Source organism: Hyperolius riggenbachi, chromosome 2 (genome assembly GCF_040937935.1).
Source record: "Hyperolius riggenbachi isolate aHypRig1 chromosome 2, aHypRig1.pri, whole genome shotgun sequence".
Lineage (NCBI taxonomy): Eukaryota > Metazoa > Chordata > Amphibia > Anura > Hyperoliidae > Hyperolius > Hyperolius riggenbachi.
Window position 1 is genome coordinate 275,119,531 of NC_090647.1, and position 23,406 is coordinate 275,142,936.

At 39.8% G+C, this 23,406-nt stretch overlaps 1 protein-coding gene across 4 annotated transcripts in view; it reads right to left on the minus strand.

The window, feature by feature from the left end:
* Positions 1-888: 888 nt before the first annotated feature.
* Positions 889-23,406, minus strand: part of USP32 (ubiquitin specific peptidase 32) — a 244,139-nt gene continuing 221,621 nt past the window's right edge. For 3 of the 4 annotated variants that reach the window (XM_068268724.1, XM_068268723.1, XM_068268725.1), the window contains 6 exons: positions 22,915-23,035; positions 17,614-17,805; positions 15,016-15,301; positions 12,461-12,873; positions 9,899-9,991; positions 889-9,061 (listed from right to left, as the gene is read on the minus strand). In XM_068268724.1, coding sequence (XP_068124825.1) covers positions 8,888-9,061; positions 9,899-9,991; positions 12,461-12,873; positions 15,016-15,301; positions 17,614-17,805; positions 22,915-23,035 — 1,279 coding nt within the window. In that variant the 3' untranslated portion in view covers positions 889-8,887. The remainder of the gene's footprint in view (positions 9,062-9,898; positions 9,992-12,460; positions 12,874-15,015; positions 15,302-17,613; positions 17,806-22,914; positions 23,036-23,406) is intronic. The other variant, XR_011026247.1, reaches the window with a different exon arrangement.

Sequence of the window (23,406 nt, forward strand, 5' to 3'; positions counted from 1 at the left end):
TAGGAGGAGGCTTACTGAATGCAATAAACAAAACAGCCCCAGCATAGGCTTCAGGCTTGAAAGAGGGTGGGTTTTCCTGAATGTTATAAACCTGCATGATGCTGGTCTTTGACTAGAATTGCTATGCTTGGCTCTTATGGGACCACCTACTGCCCTAGATAGGCTTAGTACCCATCAAGTTTTGAAGTGACAGCCATGTGATATCACGGCAGCAAATGTAGTAACCATTAATTACAAGTTCAATTTTTTTCGTCCAGTTAGACAAAGTCTGATTGTAATTTGAAGTGGATTTCAGTTAAACATTTGCTATCAATATTAAAGGATACCACAACTGAAATGTGACATAATGAGATAGACATGTGTATGTACAGTGCCTAGTACACAGATAACTATGCTGTGTTCCTTTTATTCTTTCTCTGCCTGAAAGAGTTAAATATCAGGTATGTAAGTGGCTGACTCAGTCCTGACTCAGACAGGAAGTGACTACAGTGTGACCCTCACTGATAAGAAATTCCCCCTTTTTACCTCTTTCTTGCTCTCAGAAGCCATTTTCTGCTAGGAAAGTGTTTTATAGTTGGAATTTCTTATCAGTGAGGGTCACACTGTAGTCACTTCCTGTCTGAGTCAGGACTGAGTCAGCCACTTACATACCTGATATTTAACTCTTTCAGGCAGAGAAAGAAAAAAAGAAACACAGCATAGTTATTTGTGTGCTAGGTACTGTACATACACATGTCTATCTCATTATGTCACATTTCAGTTGTGGTATCCTTTAAGTGCTAAAATCAATCTAAGGACTGATTACCTTTTAGAAGAACAATAATAGCACATCATAAGGAAAATAAAATTAATATTCAAACATGCATAAAATAAGCACAACACAAAAACTTCAGTCTACAGAAAATAACCTCTGCATCCACAGCTTTTAATTTGTTGGGATAATAGTTACAGATAAACAAGGTCACTCCATGTACAATTACCAATACTTTTTTTTATACATCTCATATTTCAATAACATCAACACTATATTATTTACAGAGCGCATATGTACATAAAAATCTTTCTAAAGTCAGTGCATTGTCAATATTTTATACAAGAATTTACAAAGTGAACATTGTTAACAGTTAATTTAATAAACATCCTGCTAATTTGAGCTTTTATAATTTAAAAATAATTACAACCAAAATATAAGACAAATAAGATTAAAAAAACATAAAAGTGCTACCAACATAAATAATATGATTAAGTCATTATTTCAACAAAGACTACTCCCCCCCCAGTCATTGTTTGTTCATAAATTGATACACTGCGATTTATTCACATTTTAAATGAAAAAACGTAAAGGAACAAATTTTGTTGTGTTTGGGTACTGGCACATCCAGGCAATGGATAATGGGTATGACACAAAACAGATGCAAAAACAAAAAGAAAAAAAAAAGTCATGAGATCAACAAAATTAACCCGTAATTCTTCACTCAGGATGATTTTACTGGAAACAGTCCCACTAACTCCTGTCCACAGAGCTCCATGTGTTACAGACAAATGCACATTTACACAAACGTATAACTAGAAGCGATAACTGTGCTACTGGAAAAGAATGAAAAAGTTTGTGTTTCAAATATAAAGTTGTTTTAGATTTTTAGGTAAATATTTTCCTGTACAAAAACTGAGGAAGCACTTTAAAGGCAAACTTCATAAACAAGACAGCAGTTTATACCTTTTCTTCTTCGATTATCCTTACCTTTCTAAATGATCAAATGATCACAGTAACTAATTGACTGCCCTGCCATAGAACACCTTCCAGGATGTTACAGTACTGGCATATACATGACCTGATATTCAGTGCTGCAAAATTCACTGCTTTTCACTGGGAATACAGAAGGTTTAGCCATGTCTTTATATAAGCAACAGTCTACATTTCTGGAGAATTCATATAATCACAAGTCACCTACAATGAACAATTCAATATTTATCAGTTCATTTATTTTACAGTTTAGCACTAAAAGTTTTAAATATCTATTTTACTAATACAAGTAGTAAAATGCATTTTTTGTAAACACTCTCTACCTGCAGCAAATCGGAGTAGGAAATTTTAGTGAGGAGAAGAGTGCCACTTTATTGTTGCTGTACAGAAGTCTCTAACAGCAAGATCTCTCAAGTTCTCAGCAAGCCATCTTATCTTTACTGCACTGCAGCAAAACAGAAGCCTGTCTGGAAATGGCAAAACTTTCCAGAGAAATTGGCAGAAGCAGTTTTAAACCACGTCCAATTTTAATCACAAATAAATGCAGCATCCTTAGAGGATGGTGAACAGATCTTGAAATTTTATATTGGCCTCAATTTACTCCCTGATCAATAATTATAATTCTGTACTTGCGCCCTTGAAAAGATTTAGTATGAGAACAATCTTGATGTGCTTAGTAATCTGTCCTGCCGGTTCACTAAACAACTAGGAAGCCAGTGACATTCATACTTACCTGGCCACCAGAAGCTGCTCACTCATGCACTGCCCCGCCTGCCCTCTCCATTGACAATACATGTTGTTACAGCGTGTGTAAAGGTTTGAAGAAATCCTTAAGTAGATTTCACTGAGGCCCAGTGCACACCGAGCGGTTTTAGGAGTGATCCGCCAGTGAAAACGCTTGGCTAATGTATTTCAATGGGATGGTTTGAGCTTTTTAGCAAACCGCAAACGTGTTTCCTGCTGCACATTTGCGGTTTGCAGAATCGTTTCTGCCTCAATGAAAAGTATAGGAAAAATGCAAACCGCTGTGGAAAACGCTAGATCAGAGCGGTTTTCCAGGCGTTTTTGTTACAGAAGCTGTTCAGTAACAGCTTTTACTGTAACAGTATTTGTAATCTGCTACACAAAAACACTCCCAAAAACGCTAGGCATGTTTAGAAAACCTCTCTAAACATGCCTAGAATCGCTCTGAAATCTGCTTCAAAAACCGCTAGCGTTTTGAGGATCTGCTAGCAGTTTTGGTGTGCACTGGGCCTAACATTAAACACGCCACTGATCAGCCATACTAAACAGCTTCTAAGTGGCAATTTTTAAATAAAACTCCATCCTTTCCAGAATGGAGAACGTTTGGCTTCTACCCTAAAGGAGATGGTTAATATCGCTACCTGAGGCATATCTGTTTTGTGTTTAAAATTTACTTCAGGCTTTAAGTCCCTTAAAATGAATATTACTTACAAAGAAGCTATTAAATTTAGATGCGCCCAAAGTGCAGATTTTTTTTTTTAAGTAGCTGATATTAACTGCACTTCCTACTTCTATGAAAAGTGTTGCATTACAGGAAAGACCTCTATATCTCCTGTCAATTTAATTACATTTACACACACTTATCTGCCAGTGCAGTAAGCTAATGAAGTAATTAAGAGGATTTTTTTTGTATCAAACCTAACCACTACACCAAGTTCAGAAATGAAACTGTTAAACTGCATACAAAAGTGCTGTCTTTACATGCACTGACACAGTCAGTGCTGTAAACAATCTATGAACACAAAGCCTTAATGAGCACCACAGTAAGGACTGTTTGTTCTCTGGTTTTAGGACCTCCATTACCATCCTTCTGGTCAGCAGTACTCCAATATATCATAGCCTTATCTCCCAAATTGAACTGCATAAAGATGTATGACAATGAGAAATACACTACCGGTGGTAGGACTCCTTGCTTGTATACAGAAATGGCTAAAAACAGTCAGAAAAGACAGTGGAAGTGCACTAAATAAAAAGCTCAAGTATTGTTACAAGTCACGCAGCGCCGAAAAAGATGGAGGAGACCAAATCTTTTTCTTAACACTGGATACTACAGTTACAACTGAAAGATCATGCAATATACACCTAACACTGATATAGAGTACCCATCTGCACTGCAATTATGAGATGCAGGACTAGCTATGAGGCAAAGTACATCTGCGGAGCAGCTAGAACAATGGATGTACTTGTCCTGAAAGCAACACAGCTACTCAGACTCATGCATTGGTAGCTTTCAGCACCAGATGAGAGCCTCAGCTCAGTCTTGGTAACACCCATTCTCTGACAGGTTCATTTTCAGAACTGATTTACAAAATATGGCAATAAATAAAGTAGGCATTGGCATTTCATAATCAAATAATCAGGAACTGGTTTGGAGGCACAAATATAAAAAATAAAATAATTGAAGCTAGCCTACTACAAGAAATGTTTACTTGCCAATGTAAAACTAAACTTTGTGGGTTGTATGGCAATACATTGTATTGCTGAATGAAAATATAACCAACAGTTTAGCTTTGCTCACCACTTAGTACACGGAGGGAGAAATACTGTAATTAGATGCAAAAAAGGTCTAAAGTTATTTACTATATATTGTGCTTACCTGTGTGCTTAACTGAAAATTCCTTGTTTACTGGGCAGTCCATAATGACTGCATTGCTGACAATGGATAGGTCATGAATAGGTTATTCACTTTATTAAGGTAACAAAAGAGATGATAATATAAACATGCCACAATAATATGCTGCATTAGTTTTTTTACTAGATCATGTATGACATTATTAACTGTGGCATGTCTTCATTGCCCCCAGGCTGAATGGCACCATCTTTAAATATATTATTATACCATACAGATTCCCTGCTAACCAGATTCACCAAAATGTGCACATTTAATGGTCTTCTGACTCACATATGTGCAATCATTCCATTACAAGAGACCAGCAAACGTTACAAAGTATGTGTGAACACAATTCCAGAAAAATCAGCTTGTTCTATACATTAAGATTTACAAAAACGAAAGCAGGAGAGATACGGGTCCACTGCTTGCTGCAATAAGTCAAATTTTAGGTGACAATTTCCTAATTCAGAAAATGAATAGGTGTATTTAGAAGCTATATAAAGTGCCCTAGATACCATGTCCTTCTACATGGCTACAGTTTGTAGAATACTTGAATAATAAATAAGGGATAGTATACATTAAGTAGCTTGGCAGGAAATAAAGTGCAACTCTACTCCCATGGAAGAGAAAACTCATCAGTGTAGGGCAGCTTCACACACAGCAAAGTTTTTAATCGAGTGTACTACAGGTGCGTCCATCTGCTACAGAGAGTTTGATATGGTATCTGACCAAATTCAGGGAGGAAATGGTAAAAGGAAGTGTCTGCACATGATCCATGCATGGTTTAAATGAAACTTGGAATTTTAACATTACTTCAGATGCGCACCTCCCGTTCCTATACTTAATATATGCAGGAAGATGGTGTTCTGTGTAGCACACTTGCAAATAAATGAAAATTAACTTCCTGGCAATGCTAGAAAATCATAGCTGGCTGTAAATTAAAATGGAAAATAAAGTCTTATGAAATTTACAAATTATCTTCTATAATGATGATGTTAAATAAACATTATAATAAAAGGGGAGTTACACTTGAATTCATTCGAGGCACGTATAACTTTTATCCAGAATGGAAACTTGACTTAATTACCAAAATGCTTACATTTAAATTTTACAGGATGACAACTTTCATTACATAAAAATATAATGTTTTTATGTGTACATGAACGCTTGCCAAAGTGCTTTGCAGGGTCTTTGTCAACTTTCCTGAGAACCAGATATTGGCCATTATAAAGAATCAATGGCATACTTGAACTTCAATATGGGTCAGCTAAATGCAAATAACTCCAGCCTCCATGTAGATTTTATGCAATTTGGAGTATGGCCTTGGAGCCTAATAAATGCACTACCTGCAGTTTGACTGGCCCTGTTCCACACTGCTAAAGCATGCAAGCTGGCATTATTTGCATTTGTGCGTGACCATAAATAATGTGGCATAGATAGGTTAAGCCTAAGCAAATGCTAAGCTGATGCATGTTGCCTAAGAAAAACATGCAGAACTTTGCAAGAAAAAAATGCCTAAATAACTGCCTAAATAACCGTATTGCAGATCAAAATAAATGAAGCCTTTTAAGATTCTTCATTTGACAGCTACATCATCCGAGCAGAAGTTATGAAAGTCCTACAAAATATAAAGGGGTGGGAAGCACAATAGGCATATGGATGAAGCTCTTGCACCTGTATTGTGTGTCCATTAGTTGTGCTGAATAGGGATGGTCAACTAGATGCAAATAATTTCAAGGTGATGCTGGATTATGAAAATTGTATTTATTTATGCAGCTTGAAAAATGGATCAATCAAATGTTACCTCCGCAGGATTTGATTGGTTCATGTAAGCTGCATAAATTTGCATAATGCTGCACCAACTCAAAATTGTTTGCATCTCATTGACTATCCCTAGTGCTGAATGTGATCAAATGTGTTGTCTACATGGTAGGCTTACTCCAGAACACAAGGGCTTTAAGATTCAATTTCAAAAAAGGAACACTGTAAAAATTTTGCTGTTCATCATTAGGCAGAAAGTTTTAAATCAGGGTGACATCATTTGTTAGCTAAGTAAGAGTTTACTATAGTAACATCCTCTTCAGACTCTACATGCTATATCAATTCATGTGTAAAGTCTGGAGATTAATAATTGTAAATCTTACTGTTTGACTCTTAAGGTTAGCCTATATATGGAGCCATGTGGATTAAAAACCTTATGCCTTAAGTGATGGCCAACTCCGTACAATATCATTCATTACTGTACACTTATACTGGGCCCCTATTCATTAAGTAGTAAAGCACTACCAGAAGAGGTTTGTAAGGACAACGAAAAATGAAATTTAAGGAAATAGCAAAACCAATATGCACAGAAAGTCTGTGTACGCCCAAAGCCAAGTTTTCTTTAATCAAGTTGCGCTTCACAGCAGGCATTCCAGAATCCCCTGGGAGAGGGGATTTATCAGTAGTACACACTTTTCTGAGTGTAAGGTTTGTTCTGTGCAGCTCAGATGACAATCTGATGTGGTTTGAGAAGGTTCATTCAGTTGAACATATTGCATGACTGGGAAGTAATTTAGCGCATGGAAGCTTTTCCTCTAGATAAAATGCAAACCCCCTGAATTTGCTTTGACTTATTACTCCCAAATGTAGTAACGTGGCAGAGTTCACTTGATCTTTTTCCCAACTACAGGTTGAAATTTCAGTTCCACCTGCAGCATTTAGAAGTTAGGTATAATGTCATAAACATACACTACAACAGTTGGTCTTTGTTAACAGGATACTGCAAATATGACAAAATCGACCTACTGTTTACAATCGGGTGCTTAAAGGCAATGTTAAGTAAAATTTAAAGTGGCCAGTTACTTACCTGGGTTTCTTCCAGCCCCCTGAAGTCCTTCTAGTCCCTCACCATGATTACGCGCTGCTCCATTTCTCCTCTGTCCCCCTCTGGACACTGAATGATTCGGCCAATCGCTGGCTCCTGGGCATGTGCGGTCCCCCTCAATCACACTCCCATGGCCAGGGACATCCTGCGACTTAGCAATATTTACTTACTGCACAAGCACAGAACGCTCCAGCAACAGGAGCACAATGAAGGTGTGGGGCACGGGGTCAGCGTTCACACGTGGGAAGCAGAGGAACGGACCAGTGTGGAATGACAGCGAGTGACCAGTAGGACTTCAGGGGGAGGGAAGAAACCCCAAGTAAGTAACTGGAAACTTTAAATTTCCTTTAAGGTGCATAAAAGCCTGAGTTACTAAATGGTGATGTCGATGCAGGCAGAGGACCGTTATTTTACAGCAAATATTTACTTTAATATCTGGATAATCTGGAATATGTGAAAGTGGACACTACCTGTAAAATGGAATATGTGAAAGAGAACACTAGCTGTAAGTTGGAATATGTGAAAGTGGACACTACCTGTAAGCTTATATTTGCATTATTTCATGTATTCAAACGAGGCAAAATGGCTAAGGAGGTTTGTACAGTCAGAATACATTTTTTTACACTACTCTTATCTATTCACCTTTCAATGGGCATATTAAATAATGCAGATCTAAACTTCCTGCTAAAGCAATTGAATTCTTAAAATTGAATTCAACACAGAGGTGAAGGACTAAATTCCAGTTTGTTTGATAATTTCCACGCAATTTCTGCTTACAGCGGAGTACAATTCCTGTAAGGTATGGTGGCAATGAATGATCGTTAATTATCCCTACATTGGATAGAGCAGTTTCTTTACCTTTTCAAAAGGATTTGCAATACTATAAAATGCACTCTCTTTCACAAGGATCAGTAACTACTTTTTAATCCAATATCTGTGTTCACACCGTATGTAAATCAGAAAGTCCACTATATTGTTCTCTGGGAGATCACTGAAAAACGTAATATAATAAAAATAGCTTGATTCTGCAACAAGGCATTTTATGAAAATGTGGAAACAATTCCAAGACAAAAAGATTTCCAGATGAGAAGTATAAAATGCGTCTCGTGGTATTTACCACCTTAAAAGCATATTCAGGTTTGCATAAAACCCCCAGGGGAAAAATATGTGCTGTACTCTAAAATAACCAGAAATCAGCTTCAATGAATTTGTTCACTCAAAATTCATAATTTCTCATTGGTTATTAAGAATGTCAACTTCAAATGGTCTAATATAGAAATGGGAACAAAGTACAACAACTGCTTATCGCCATACAACTCTGAAATGGTTTTAAGACATACCCTTGCTGCTCAAAACCGAATGATAATTGTGTTGTCCCTATGCATTCTTTTCAAAAGAGTAAACAGAAGAAAGAAAACTGGGTTAAAATTAATATAAAACAATCTTACTGGTAAAGAAATAGATTTAAAAAACAATGTCATGTTACTCTAATGTCTATTTCTGTTGAATGGCCCTACATGCATTGGTGACCTCAACATTAGTATGATTAGATTGATAAATGACTTCTTCACATCTTTCACCACCACTGCTATCCACTTTCTGATTCAATGTATATGACAAATGTACTGGAAGCACAATTATGTTATTGAAGCACACAATATTTCTTATAGTCCGATTCAAAGTCTTCATCCATGCTGCTAGTGTCTGCCATCTTTTTCCCATCAATCTTTGGCAGGAATTGTGCATAGTCCACCCCTTGCTGCTCATAGAAAAGGATGTAGGCAGAGTCTGTATCAATTTCATCAGGATGTAGCTCCTGTTTAAAAATGCATAAAAGTTTTCTTAGGAAAGTTCTTATAAATTCCAAAAATGCAGTCAGCACATTAACCTTTACAAACATTATAAACTACTTGTTTGAAGATAAAAGTTTACGTCTTATTTCTGTCCTTTCTGCCCCCTGCCTCAGTTTTCAAGAGGCAGGGGACACACTTGTCTTTCAATTTTCTGTGCTGTGGCTTTTCTGCACGCCATGTGTGTTTTTGTATGCAGAAAAAAGTGGGTGTTTTTTCATAGCAGCTAATGTAATTGATAAGACAATTGACTAAACATGCAGAATTCCCACAGGATGTCAGTTTTTTTTCCCTGCATGCGCAAAAACGCATTAAGTGTAAACTAGCCCACTAGCCCATTGATTAACGAGTTCTCGTTTTAAATCAGTTTCCCTGGTGCAGAAAACGTACACAAAAACAGACCCTGCCTGCCTAAAAGTGTCCCTGCCTTAGTCAGTCCTAGGGGTACTCACAAAACACCTTTCAGCATTCACAATTGTTGCCACATAAGATGACAAAATACATAAATGGTCATGATAAAATTGAATGCTGCATACCTATGGAAACAATACCCAGTGGTGAATGTTTCTCCAGTCGTTTTTGTGTCATCAAAGGGCTAGCTCTTGAAACAGTTACTAGACCATGATTGAGTAGACTTTAGTCTGCACGGTCTATGAGCTTCTCTGCAGTTCACCGATTTAGAAACTGAAGAGTGACAGCAAATTAATCAGTCTTCAATCAGTCTTCTCCCGATATATGATAACCATAATTAGACAGTTCATTTTACATGCATGCGTCTGTGTGAATGAGATGGGAACACTTACCTTACAACTGCTGTCATTATAGCAGTACCATTTTCCATTGGGATTTTTGGCATAAGTAACATAATGGCCTCCACCCATTATTCCTGAATGGCACTAAAACAAATACACAAAATAGCAAACAATTAAAGAGCTCAAAAGAAAATTCAGTGCTCCTTCAAATTTTAAGTATACTTACTAACCTTAAAATGTCTTCTTATGAGGACATGATGCAATAATCGTATTTAACGGATTTTACTTCCATTTTAAAGGACAACTATTACAGTTAACTAAAATTCTAAATACCACATATATTTCCAATAATTACTAACTAATAGCAAAGTTTTTTTTTCATCAAAGGTTTTATATGAAGAAACTGACATTTACAGAGAACAGTTTTAGCTGTGGGCAACTCTATGGAGGACTGTGCCCAGCACATCCAGCATACAGAAGCAATCTTCACTGGCTCTAATACTGTGACTGGAATCTGTTCAGAATGATAGAAAGCAGAAATAGACCTTCAAATGTGTGTATCATCAGCTGAAGCTCTGTGTCCCTGTCTGTGTCTCATCCCCTTTGCCTCGCAGTGTAAAGTAAACAAATTACAGCCAGGTTACACTGAAGCTCTGCCTCACTCCCCCCCCCATGCAGACACAAAATTGTTACAAAACAGCTGGTACACGCGGCTTCTTCCCCCCAACACAGATTGTGCTGAGAGACCTTTGAAAAGCATTCTAGTGTTGCTAGCTAAAACCTCTATAGGTATGTGGGGTTTACAGAAAAACTGTTTCTTTGAGAGTTGTTCTTTAACCACTTAGCATCCAGACCTTGTTTTCCCCTTATTGACCAGAGCAGTTTTTACGTTTTAGCTATGTCCCTATTCAATCAGGAATAACTTTATCCTTACTCACTACACCTAAATGATCTATATATTGTTTTTTTCAAGACAAACCAGGCTTTCGATGGGGGGTATTTAGTCCCAAGAACAATTTTGTTATCTAGGCATTTTAATTGAAAAAAGGGAACAAAAATAAAAAAAATGCATTATTTTTCAGTTTTTAACAATTCCAGTTTAAAAATAAAAAGTGCCACAGGGATAAAACCATTCCACCAGTTTTATGTCCTCCCTAATATAGTCAGATGTACCCCGAGTATCAGCCCAACCCTCCCAGTTTAGCCAGATGTGACCCCAATATCAGCACCCCCCCGTATAGTCAGATGTGTCCCTTGTATCTACCACCCCCCAGTACAAACAGACAGTAACGCCGCCAGGATTGGCATCGATCATTATAGGCAGATGTGTGCCCAGGATAAAATTTCCCCCATTACAGCCATATGTGCCCCCTGAATTGCCCCCCCCCCCCACCAATTATAGCCAGATGTGCTCCCAGTATTAGGTTACTCCCCCCCCCAGGTAACCAAATGATCCCCCATTGGCAGATGTCATCCCCCCCAGTTACCCAGATACCTGGCAGTTGTTTTGGCACCCCCCCCACCAGTGTGGATAGCCAAATGTATGTGCCCCCCCCCCCCCATCAGGCAGCCCCTCCGTGCACAGATGCCAAAAACATGTAAATAAAGTTGCCTCTCTCACCTTACCTCATTCCAGCGATGAGCCTGCAGCCTGAGCATCCGATCCCTGCTCTGTACTCAGCCGCGTATTGCCAGTGACCCGGGTCCCAGCTTGATGACGTCATCAAGCCGGGACCCGGGTCACCGGCAATACGCGGCTGAGTTCAGAGCTGGGATCGGATGCTCAGGCTGCAAGCTCATCGCTGGAACGAGGTAAGGTGAGAGAGGCAGCTTTATTTACATTTGTATGGCCATCTGTGCACGGAGGAGGGGGAGATGAAGGATCACGCTGTTTGCTACAGCGGTGATCGTTCATCCGCGGGGGGGTCACTAATTGGCTACAAGGGAACATGTTCCCTTTAGCCAATTAGTAAGGCAGCTGACAGTGCCAGGGGGTGTGCTCTGAAGCGCACCTGTTCCTGCACAAAAGGGCTGAAAGCAGGTCAGTATATCTACGTCGCTGTGGCTTGGAGGGTGCCACAGCTGACATAGATATACTGTAGTGGTGGGGAGAGTGGTTAAGATTCTAGCAGTTAACCACAGTATGTACAATATAAGATAGTCTGCATACTGATAGTAAACAAGGAGTAGTGTGTGCGGATTTCTGCACAGTTCCCACTGCATTTGCAGCTGGAACTTGACTCCTTAAAACCCTCATTACTCTGTGCCAGTTAAGCAACTGCCAAGTAAAATTCCTTGTAAATGCAAACTTATTTGACCAAATAAAAATATTCTGATGCTGGTTCTCAGACTCTGCTGCTGCCCACCTCATTAATATTAACTTTTCCAGACCACTACTCTACAGGATATAGGATAGGCTTCTGAGGCGTGAATAACATGAACCCAAGGATGAGTTGACATTTAAGATATATATTAATGAATCAGTTAACCAACAATCCAAAGCATTGTATAAAGACATACAATATGATCCACTGATTTTTCATTTTAAACTACAGATCTGCTTTAAAGCTGTTTAAAATGATAAATAAAAAGTTATATGAAATAACTGCTTACCGAAATTGCATAAAGATTATAAATAGGCTGACAGATGTCTTCTCTTTGGTCATCAATGATGTCCTCCTCTTCAGCCAAGTGATTATAAGTCTGACCATTGCCAAATGTGTTCTGCTCAGAATTAAGTCCATTGGTTAAAACTACATCAAAGTCCTGATTGGTGGCTAACTCCGTTTGGCTTCCGCCTAAAACAAGTCCTTTACAGTCTACCTGATCCACAGTCTCTCTGGGTTCAATATCTGTGCCATTTTCTTTACCTTGATCCAAATTCTCTTTGCTGCTAGAAAGTTTTTTGACTCCAAGCTGAGGTAAACGTAGGCGGCCTTTACCTCTCCCTAGAGATCTGGGGCTATGGTTAGGACTGTTTTTACTTGAGGAGTTTGGAGACGCTTTCCTCTTTTGTGATGGTGATGCTGAAAGAGAGACTTAGGGATAACTATTCAACCTTAGAAAGAAGGATCTGAATGGATTAAACAAATATTGAACATTACATTAAACTAAAAATAATAATTATGATCTGTTCACTGCATTACACATGTTGGCATGTACCTTGCACCAATCTAACCATAAAACAAGAACAAAAATACAACTAAGCTCATCCTGTATAGCTTTTATAAATATATTGTTTTTTTATGTATGGAAACCCATTCTACAAATGTGTTTCATAGAGCCCACTTATCTGCCATACTGGTTATGAGTAACAATGACAAGTAGAACCAAACCTCAGTATTTGAGATTTAATTTTTTATGTTGCGGGAGATACCCAATCCACTTCTAAATACCCTTAAAAGGACAGGTCCGAGGTAAAAAAAAAAAAAAAAAAAAGATCTACTGACCTGGGGCTTCCTCCAGCCCCTGGCAGCCTATCTGTCCCTCGAAGCAGTTCCCCTTCCAGCCGGTGTCCCAGGGTTCCCTCCGTTGCAGATGCTGACCATGCGAGGTCGGGATCTTCTGCCCCTGCGCAAGTGTGCAGCTGCACTGCTTGCGATCGCGAAGCCTGGAGCACTTGCAGGTGCAGAGAACATTTGCAATGGAGGGGACCCCGGGACACCAGCTAGGAGCGGAGCTGCGGTGAGGGACAGATAAACTGCCAGGGGCTGGAGGAAGTCCCAGGTAAGTAATTTTTTTTGTTGCTGCCGCTATTAGTAAAATATTGGTAATTTAAATTACTTATATTTTATTATGCACTACCTGCCACCTATTCTAACTTTAATCATCAGCTATAAGTGCCTAACCCTAGCTCCCACCTAATGCCTAGACCCTAACCCCCTCCCCTCTAGATGACCAACATTAACCCCCCCCATTCCTAACTCTGCAAGTGCCTAAAAAGAACTCCCCCCCCCCCACCTAACACCTAACCCTAAACCCCCTTTAAGTCCCTAACCTTAACCCACTTCCTGTAAGTACCAAACACTTAAAATCAGGCACCAAACGATCGATAGTTGTAGCCGATTGTCTACAACCATTAAAGTCTATGCAGAGCAGCTACTAGTCCCATCAGGCCCCAACATGACCGCCTGATTACCAAAAATTAACAGAGGCCTGTCATTTGCTGCACCAATTGACCTTATTCACTTTTATGATGCTGAACCCTAACCACCCACTTTGATAAAAGCTCCATTCCTGACACCCAAACTTACCTCTCCAAATGAAAACCCATTCCTTAGGGTGTATTCTCACTTTGTCCACTGCATTGTGCCAAAATTCTGCATGTGAACTCACTGTGCATACAATTGTATGGGCATATTCACATCTCTGTGTTGTAATAAGAATGTATGATTCTAATTCACTGCATGCAGTGCATTTCTGGATAATACGTGAAAATATGTGCACATAACTTAGAGACTGACTACGCTTGAAAGAAGGTGTGTTATAATGCAAGCAGGTCCCACTGCAGTGCACACACATTATAATGTGCACATTTTGCAATGTTCACAGTGTGAACCCAACCTTACGCCTACCTCATCTCCTCAACGTAAGTAAAAAGCTTTTTCCTGACAGCCTTAACGCAACAAAACCTCTTTTCTGACTCATCGCTTTATCCCCACACCTACACTCTCCCAAATTATTACCCAGAACATTGTAACTCTAACTAAGAAACGCTAACCCTGTCCCCTTATACACGCCTTTATCTCTAGTAGTGATTCTCCAAACAACCACCACATAGCAGAAACAGGTGGGCTAATGCTTCATGATTCCCCACCAACTAAATCTGACTTCCTGTTTCAAAGCCTGTAGACTATTTGTTTAAGTGGAACTCAAGGGCTAATTTATCAATGCAGCTACAAAGAACCTGCAGCAAAGGTCAAGCAGTTCTACTAGCAACCAATTAGGTCTAGAACATTAGAAAAAAAACAATGGTTTTTATTTCTTGCTCTGAGCAACTGTTCTTCTTTTGCTCCATCTTTGCTACCTTCATGAAAACTTGCCTCTTGGAATTATGCAACTCAGAGATAAGAATAAATGTTTAGTTGCAGAGAAAAAAAAATGAAGGTATTGTATGGAAGAAAACGTACACTTCTAATTCTAAACATTAGGATGAAGCAGAAAAGTACCTTTACTATTATTGGCTATGGAAGAACTGATGGCTGGCTGGATTTTGCCTGGTACGTCTCCATCTACTGTAGAAGAGTTTATCAACTCCTTCTTCAGGTCACCCTGTGGCAAGCGATGTTCAACTTGTTCATCACACTGAAGTTTGGCTTTTCTTTTCTGGTACTGTGCTGGTCCCCGGGGCACCAAAAAAGCACCTGGGTCAAACTTTTCCCTTGGAAATTTGACAATTTTTTGAGACTTTATCCAACGTCCATTAACAAACTGGAATCGCTTTAAATGGATAATCTAAGGTTTAGAAATATTTTGCAACAATTAAAAATGATTGTACATTCAAAATACAGTACAGTACATATGTATTAAGGACTGTATCCCCAAATTCAGGAGCCCTATAGAAATAAAACCTGAAGTAGGAATCATCGGAGTCATGGTTGCGGATTAATTTTCAGACCTGTTAATTTACTAGCCATTTGGTGCATCCATTGCCTTTTCTTGAACCACTCACCCAGTATGAGCATAACAGTAACTTATTTATTTTTAAGTTATCATTCAGGTTTTGAACTAGTCCAAAACCTGTCATTTTTCATGATAGTGGCCCTGTAAGCCTTGTACACATGCTAGATTAAGCTTTGTACACATGCTAGATTAAGCCTTGTACACCTGCTAGATTAAGCTATGCCGAGGCAACCGATAGGTACTGCCTCTAACAAGAATATAGCGAGTGTCCAGAGGCCCCCAATCCTCCTTGATACATTGGCAAGCGATCTGCCAAGGGGACTGACCCAGCTGAGTGCTGGCCAAGGGCACGGTTCTCTCTACTTACTCTGCCTGATCTGTGATCCTTGTGCACTGCTGCACCAGCCCTTCTCTCCCTCGCTTACCAACAGAACTGTGCCATCAACCTTGAGGCTAGACATGCATCTGTACGGCCTCTGCCCCTCACTGTCGCCGAGGCATAGTGTTTTGATCCCTGCCCAGCAACAGTCATCGTACAAATAAAATTATTCACATTCATCTAGAGGTCTGGCTCAACTAAGGTACTTGTGGGATTCTTGTCACTTGCAGCTAGCCAGGTTGCTCTTTGTTTAAGAAACTGGAAAGCTAGCTTTGACTGCCAATTAAACTCATGGGCAGTAAGGGCTCGTTCACAACATGACGCACTTCCGTGCGCATTTGGAAGCGCGTACGATGTGCGACACGCATGAACGGCAGCAAGGCATAGACAGCCCTTCTGCTGTTCACATCATAGGTGCTGCACAGCAGTATTATGATGTGATATCGTACTGCTGCATGTGTTCTGTCCGCAAGTGCAGCTCTGAACCATTCACTGGAGTAAAGGGGATCAGCAGCGCATAGCGGCACAGATGGCGTGCATCGTACGGCCATATGCGCGTCATGATGTTGCTGAGCCTTACTTGTCCACACTTAGTGCGCTTCTGTCTGCTTTTTATCAGCACATTGATGTTGCAGATAGATACAAGTTGCTGAGAAGCAGACAGAAGCGCACTATAGTGTTCTGGCCCACAAGCAGGAAATGACAATTTCAGCTTCTGTTTATTGTTGATTTAAGTTAGGCGAAACTGATTTATAGTAATGCTGTGCAAAAAAAAACATTTCAAAAATCATTATACTTTCTTTAAACGTGTACCCGAGGTGACATGTGACATAATGAGATGAACATATGTGTGTACGGTACAAAACATAATAACCAGGCCGTTTTAGTTTGCTACCTGAAAGTTAATTTTTAATAATGGAAGTGACAGCTTCTGTCTCCACGGTACCTTGTCCGGACTATAGTAGACATTCCTGATAAGCAAATTAAAACCATAAAAGTTTTCCTGGCAGAATACAACTTCTGAGAACAGGGAACGATAGAAAAAGGTCAATAGTTCATGTATTTTAATTTAGGGACACTTAATAGGCGGCCACTAAGCAGAGACCACATCTTCTTTGTAATGGTTTAAATATAAACCACTGGGTATCAAAATAAAAAGTCATTTTCAGGAGCAGGAGGATAAATACAATTGTTTATCTCATCAGTTTATCACCTTGGGTTCATTTTAATGCTAATCAGAGAGACTATTAATTTGTAGCAAGATGCTTTGTGTACATACAGAAATTTAATGAAAGGAATGGTCTAATGACAAATCTGGCAAGTTAAAATAAAAATATGTTCCTGTATCCTGGAAACCATCTACAGCAGGCTATACAATTTAAAGGCTATATTATATGGACAGCATGTAGCATAATCTTATATTAGCGACTAGGGATGATCAATGAGATGCAAATATTTCAGTTCAAGCAGGATTATGTAAATATTTATGCAAATATGTGCAGCTTGAAAATGGACCATTCAAGTCCCACCCACGTTTAAATTGATTGGTCCATTTTTAAGCTGCATATAATGGCATGAATATTTACATAATTCTGCATGAACATTAAAATATTACCATCTTATTGATCATGCCAATCAGTGACCTTCACACTAGTGGCAACTTACATATGCCTAGACTTGCACTGTAGCCAGCTATATGAGTGAACTACAAATCTCTCTGTGTGATGTAGCCTTAATGAGAAACAAAGGTCAAACAAAAATTTACCAAAATTGGAGGGAGCCTCCAAAGGTCGAGCTTCTTGGTGGCCAAACAGTGGGTTTTACATTTGGAACAATAATACATTTCATCTTCTCCAAGCTCCTCTTCACTGGTAAAGGCTCGAAGACAGCTATCCAAGTTAATAGGCTCTGCTTGTGCTCTGCGACTCTGTTCAACACTTTCATGCTCTTCTACTATCTGTACGTGCAACAAACAGAACCATATGATAAAAACACTTATGTTTGACATTGCAGTGCATGCTTGATTGCAAATTCTTGATTAGTTTCAGAGGACAACACACAGGTAAATTCTGCACCCCCATACAATGCAGAGTATGCTCTAGCGAGGTGAGGAATTGAAGTTTCTAAAGAAGTTTTGTCCTTGCAAGGAGAGACTAAAGAGGCCTCCCTTTAGCAAGAACCCATAGAAATGCTTCTGAAAGATAGCGTTACTTACCCATAATGGCCTCAATTCTGGTAGGGTTTTTAAACAAATTACCTCATGTATGGTAATTTGCCTCATGAGGTAATGACAATTAGCATTTCTGGTTGGTTTTAGTCATGTTTTACCTCATGTGGTAAATTGTGAGGTAATCTGCAGTAATTTTACCGAAAAAGCTATAGTGGGCTCTCTATTCATAAAAATTCTCATATATGACCTATTTATCAACGTATTAATAAAAATAACCTTTCAGCACATTTACAAGCAAAATGACCACTCAAAGTAAGCTGTTCCTGATTAACTTCATTTCAATATTACTTTTCTTACCTTAATTTTATTATATTTTTGCTCTTTGGGAGCTTAAAGAGACTCTAACAAAATTTTCAGCCTTAGTTCTATCCTATAAGTTCCTTTGCCTGTTCTAATGTGCTCTGGCTTACTGCCGCCTTTCCTAATTGCACAGTGGCTGTGTTATATGATCTAATCTGTTTTCTTCTGTCAGCTCTGTCAGGCAAAGACTGGAATGTGTGGAAAGTACAGGGCTGCTTGTGATTGGATAGAAGCGATACACACCCTCTGCAGGCCCCCTGCAGGCTCTGTATGACTCACACACTCTGCTTATGTGAGCCTATCACAAGCTGGTTAGTTTGTTTGTAAACACTGCCTAAAACTGGCAATTACAAGCCAGGATTGCAGCAGAGAGTGGCAGAAACAGCACAGAGGGGCACAGGAGAACATAATGAATAGAATGGTATGCTTTTTGCTGTAAAAATTTTAGAGTACAGATTCTCTTTAACAATATAACAGATAAGGTGAAAACACGTGAAAAAGCTTTGTGAATCATGTCCATGGAAATGTTAGCACAAAATTTACCGATCAGTTTAAGACCTGCCTGCACCTTAAGGGAAAGTCAATTTGCATGCATTATGCAGTTTTTAGTGGAGTTCCTATTCAGGCTGTGTAATAGAAAAGAATAGTAGAAATAAAACTATAAATATTTAGTGGATTTTTTTTTTTATAGGGGATGCCTATAAATATACTTTTCATAGGTTGCTACATAATCAAACTCCCCCACCCCCATTAAAAAAAAAAACTTCCAAAGACTATCCTAACTTATGGAAGACAATTAAAGACGACTTATTTATTTACTGCCTGCTTACCACTGAAATACCGCATGTTTTACTGCATGTTCGAAAATGCAGAAAAATGATTTCAGGATTGCTAAACAAAAGAGGAAAATACCACATGAGGTACTTTACCTACAAAAAAAATATTTACCTTACATAGCTACCAGAATTGAGGCCAATGTCTTTTCAAGTAATAAGAAAGAGCATCCTGAGAGATGTCCTATTTCACTCCTACAGGACTGGACCTGCACAAATTACCAGTAATATAAATAACCAGCCAGTGTAAGAGACAAATAAGCACATGAAAAAACTTGAGTCAGGACCAGCCTAACAAAGGACTAAGCAACTTCCCACTGAAAAGCTACTTGAGCGTTAATGATGCCAGACTATACAGAGCCAAGGGAGGATGGTCCAGCAGCCTGATCCATGGTCAGTCTAATGGTGACTGAACCATGGAACAATTAATAAGCAAGTCAACCTAAGCCCAGCCCACACAATTATGCAAATCAATCCACACAACGCATAGCAAAAAGTCAGCAAGAAGCCACATCCAGTATATCAAAAGCCTCTGCACCATAACCACAGGTCTTTACCTGCCCACCTGAACTCACTGGCCCCAAGACGCTGAGATAGCTGCAGAGAACAGCATGCAGTACATCCTGGTTACTAAGTCAGCTGATCATGGCTGAGTATGGACAGGCTCAAATCCCAGGTATCGCACACATGCTTTTTGCGCATGTGCATGAGGGGCCACATTGAGGAAGATGCCAGGAGAGCAAGCTGCAGCATCCCGACCAAACTCACAAGATGCATACTGGTTGAGGACACCGCTGCTTCAGCCCCTGCTTGCTTGGCATGGAAGCACACTGGATTGCTGTCTGCAGCTTGTGGTGTACAGGAAGTACACTGAGGGTATGTTCTAATGTCTGCCTTGTATACTGGCTGTTTAATTACATTAATTTGTGCAGATCCTGTGCAGTGGGAGTGGAATACGACATGCCTCAGGGTTCTGGAGAGGACTGGAAAAATAAGACTTCAAATGTTAGCTTCAAATGGGAATTTTAAGTATATCCTAAATCTACCAGGAGAAGCGTTGTTACAACACACTGCTGCACCCATTTTCAGTGCAACGCAGAGCTGCCCATTAAGAATAGTTAAAGGGGCAGTGCTGCAACAGAGGTCAATGCAGTTGCCATGTGTTTGTTCAGCAAGGCAGGGCAAACACGATACACAATCTGCAGTGTGTTCGTGCCCTAAGGCCTCATTTCTATGCAGAGCAGAGCCCCGTGGCGATCCTATTCGTTATAAAAAAGTGCCCCAAAATGCAGGCAACCATGCACGGTGATTCAGTGGTGAATCGCCGCGCATAAATGCAAAACGGCAGACAGTGCAGTCTATGCACTGTCTGCTGTCCCTGCGATTGTGTTTCCATAAGCAAGCATGAAAGCACACTATATGGATATGAGCCCTAGGAGTGGAAGCCATTTTAGCCAGGAAGGTTTTCAATACATCTATAGTCAGTGCATTGGATACTTCAAACAAATATTTAAAAAGCCAAGTAAGACGGAAAATCTGAGGCTAACAATTCTGCATACAGCTAATGCAATGACCTAGACTGCTCAGTAACTTACAAAAAAAGCAGCACTGCTCAGCATAAATGCACCAAGCATAAATAAGGGTAAAAAGATGGCTATATACATAACAGTGGCCCTTGTTAAAGTAGCTTCTGCTGCTAAAGGGGCTGCTGACAGGCTACTGCAACTCTCTCACCATATGCTTCTCGTGGATTTGGCACTCTGACAGGGAGGCCTGGAATTTGGAAATCCACATAATATGTTGAAGTCCATATCATTGACGTCCCACATCCTAAAGACATGACACCTTTTACCCAATAGACAAGTTGGAGATCTTACAGTCATCAGCTCTTTAGACAGCTGAAAGAGGAACTCCAGTGAACATAATGTAATAAAAAAGTGCTTCATTTTTACAATTATGTATAAATGATTTAGTCAGTGGTTTCCCATTGTAAAATCTTTCCTCTCCCTGATTTACATTCTGACATTTATCACATGGTGACATTTTTAGAGCTGGCAGGTGATGTCAGTGGAAGGAGATACTGCTTGCTTTTTGTCAGTGGAGTTCCTATGAAAAGTATATTTATAGGCATCCCCTATATAAAAAAAAAATCCAGTAAATATTTGTAGTTTATTTCTACTATTCTTTTTTTATTACACAGCCTGAATAGGAACTCTGTTATTTCCCACAATTCAACAAGGCTCCCACAGTGTGATGTCAGAACCATGGTCCTGACATCACACTGTGGGAGGGATTTTACCACAATATCAGCCATACAGAGCCCCCTGATCATCCATTTGTAAAAAGGAAAAGATTTCTCATGGGAAAGGGGGTATCAGCTACTGATTGGGATGAAGTTCAATTCTTCGTCACGGTTTCTCTTTAAGGGAAAAATGAGTTTTAAATAACGTTAATTATGACATGTTGCATGGGGAAATGGATTCATTGACTGTAATTTCAGCAACATGTTCTCAGGTCAATAAGAAACAAACACTGGCACAAGGTAGTGCCTACACCAGGGCTACCCAATAGGTCGATGGCGATCTACGGTAGATCGCGACCGCCTGATTGGCAGATTGCGGCCTCATGGCCGCGTCCCATTGAATTTTGCGGCCAACAGCTGTAGAACGCGGCCGCTTCCTATCAGATTCTGCTGCTGGCCGCTGATCTGTGTCCAATTGGGAGGAGAGAGGCGCGGCTGAGAGGCCAGGGGTGGCTCTTCCATGACGCAGCGTCATGGCTGGGGGCAGCGCTGGAGGCAACACTTCCGCCTTCACTCACACTGCCTGCCGGAGCGCTCTCTCAGCCGGCTGATGTGCAGCGGTCTCCGCTGGTAAAGTATACGGTGAGGGCGAGGTGTCATGGCTGTGCGCAGTGCTGCTGCACATAGCCTGCTTCCCGATGCAGTGCAAGGGGAGCTGGCTGGTGCTGCAGGTGACAAAGAGGGTGGACAATCAATTGCTGGTCCTTTGCTGTGGCTGAATCGTAATTGTGGCTTGCGCTTTGGGAGAGGAGGTATGAGAGATGACACATATAGCTAGTTAACCTACACTGAAGACACATATACCTAGCTAACCTGTACTGAGGGCACATTACCTAGCTAACCTGTACTGAAGGGATCTATACCTAACTACCTTTTCCAGGGGGGGGGGGGGGTGCATTTGAAATGTCAGTAGATCTCCTGGCCTCGTCGGATTTTAAAGTAGCTTGCGAGCCGAAAAAAAGTGTGGGCACCCCTGGCCTACACATCCTCTGCATTGGTATCACTGGCAGAAAAACTGGATTGCATCAAAGGGCAGCATTGTACGGCATGTTCATTTTGAAAGACCATGTCATGACACTATGTAAATTCTGTACTGAGGGAACTAGACTCCATGTGCTACCATCTCTGCTTAATGCACAAAGTAATTGGACACAGGAAAACACCCTAGTTGAAAAATAAATACTAGGGAACTTAATTATCAAAAGATGTTACAAGTCTATGAGGGAAAAGTAATTGTTATTTATATTAAAAAGAACAATTTCAGATAATATTCTTTTTTTTTTAATCATAATAAAGTGTTTCAACTGAAGATTGTATGCTTGCTGAAAAATAATGAGCTCCTGGAGCGAAGTCCATCATCACATGAAAAGAAATGAGCATACCGAATGATTGCCGTCTTACCCTTTCTTGAGATGTCTGGTAACGGAGATGTAGGGCTGTGGGGTCCCAATCCACAGCAATATAAGCATTGCCAATAAATGCGCGATCTTCTGCACAATCAATTTTACATCCCCTACAAAACCTAGATTGAAATCAATGAGAACAGACTCAGGTAAAGACTGTAAAGAATGAGAGCTAATTTACATTCAATCACAGATTTCGATTCAATAGTAGAAAGTCGATGGCATAACAAATCACTTCACCATTAGACTTAGGCCTCCACGTCTAAATAAGGGCTGCTAATACTTAGAAGTCCCAGGGAAATCCTGTCTATTTTTAGAACATTTTAAGAACAATCTTTGGTTGAAAGTCTGTTTTCAAACTCTTACCAATATTTATTTTATAGAACAAATTAAGAAATACACCCAAGTTAAGAAACGCAACTTCATTGTTCCGAAAGGACTGAAGTTCAGGTAAATATTTGAATTTTTTGGGGGAAATTCACTATCTATA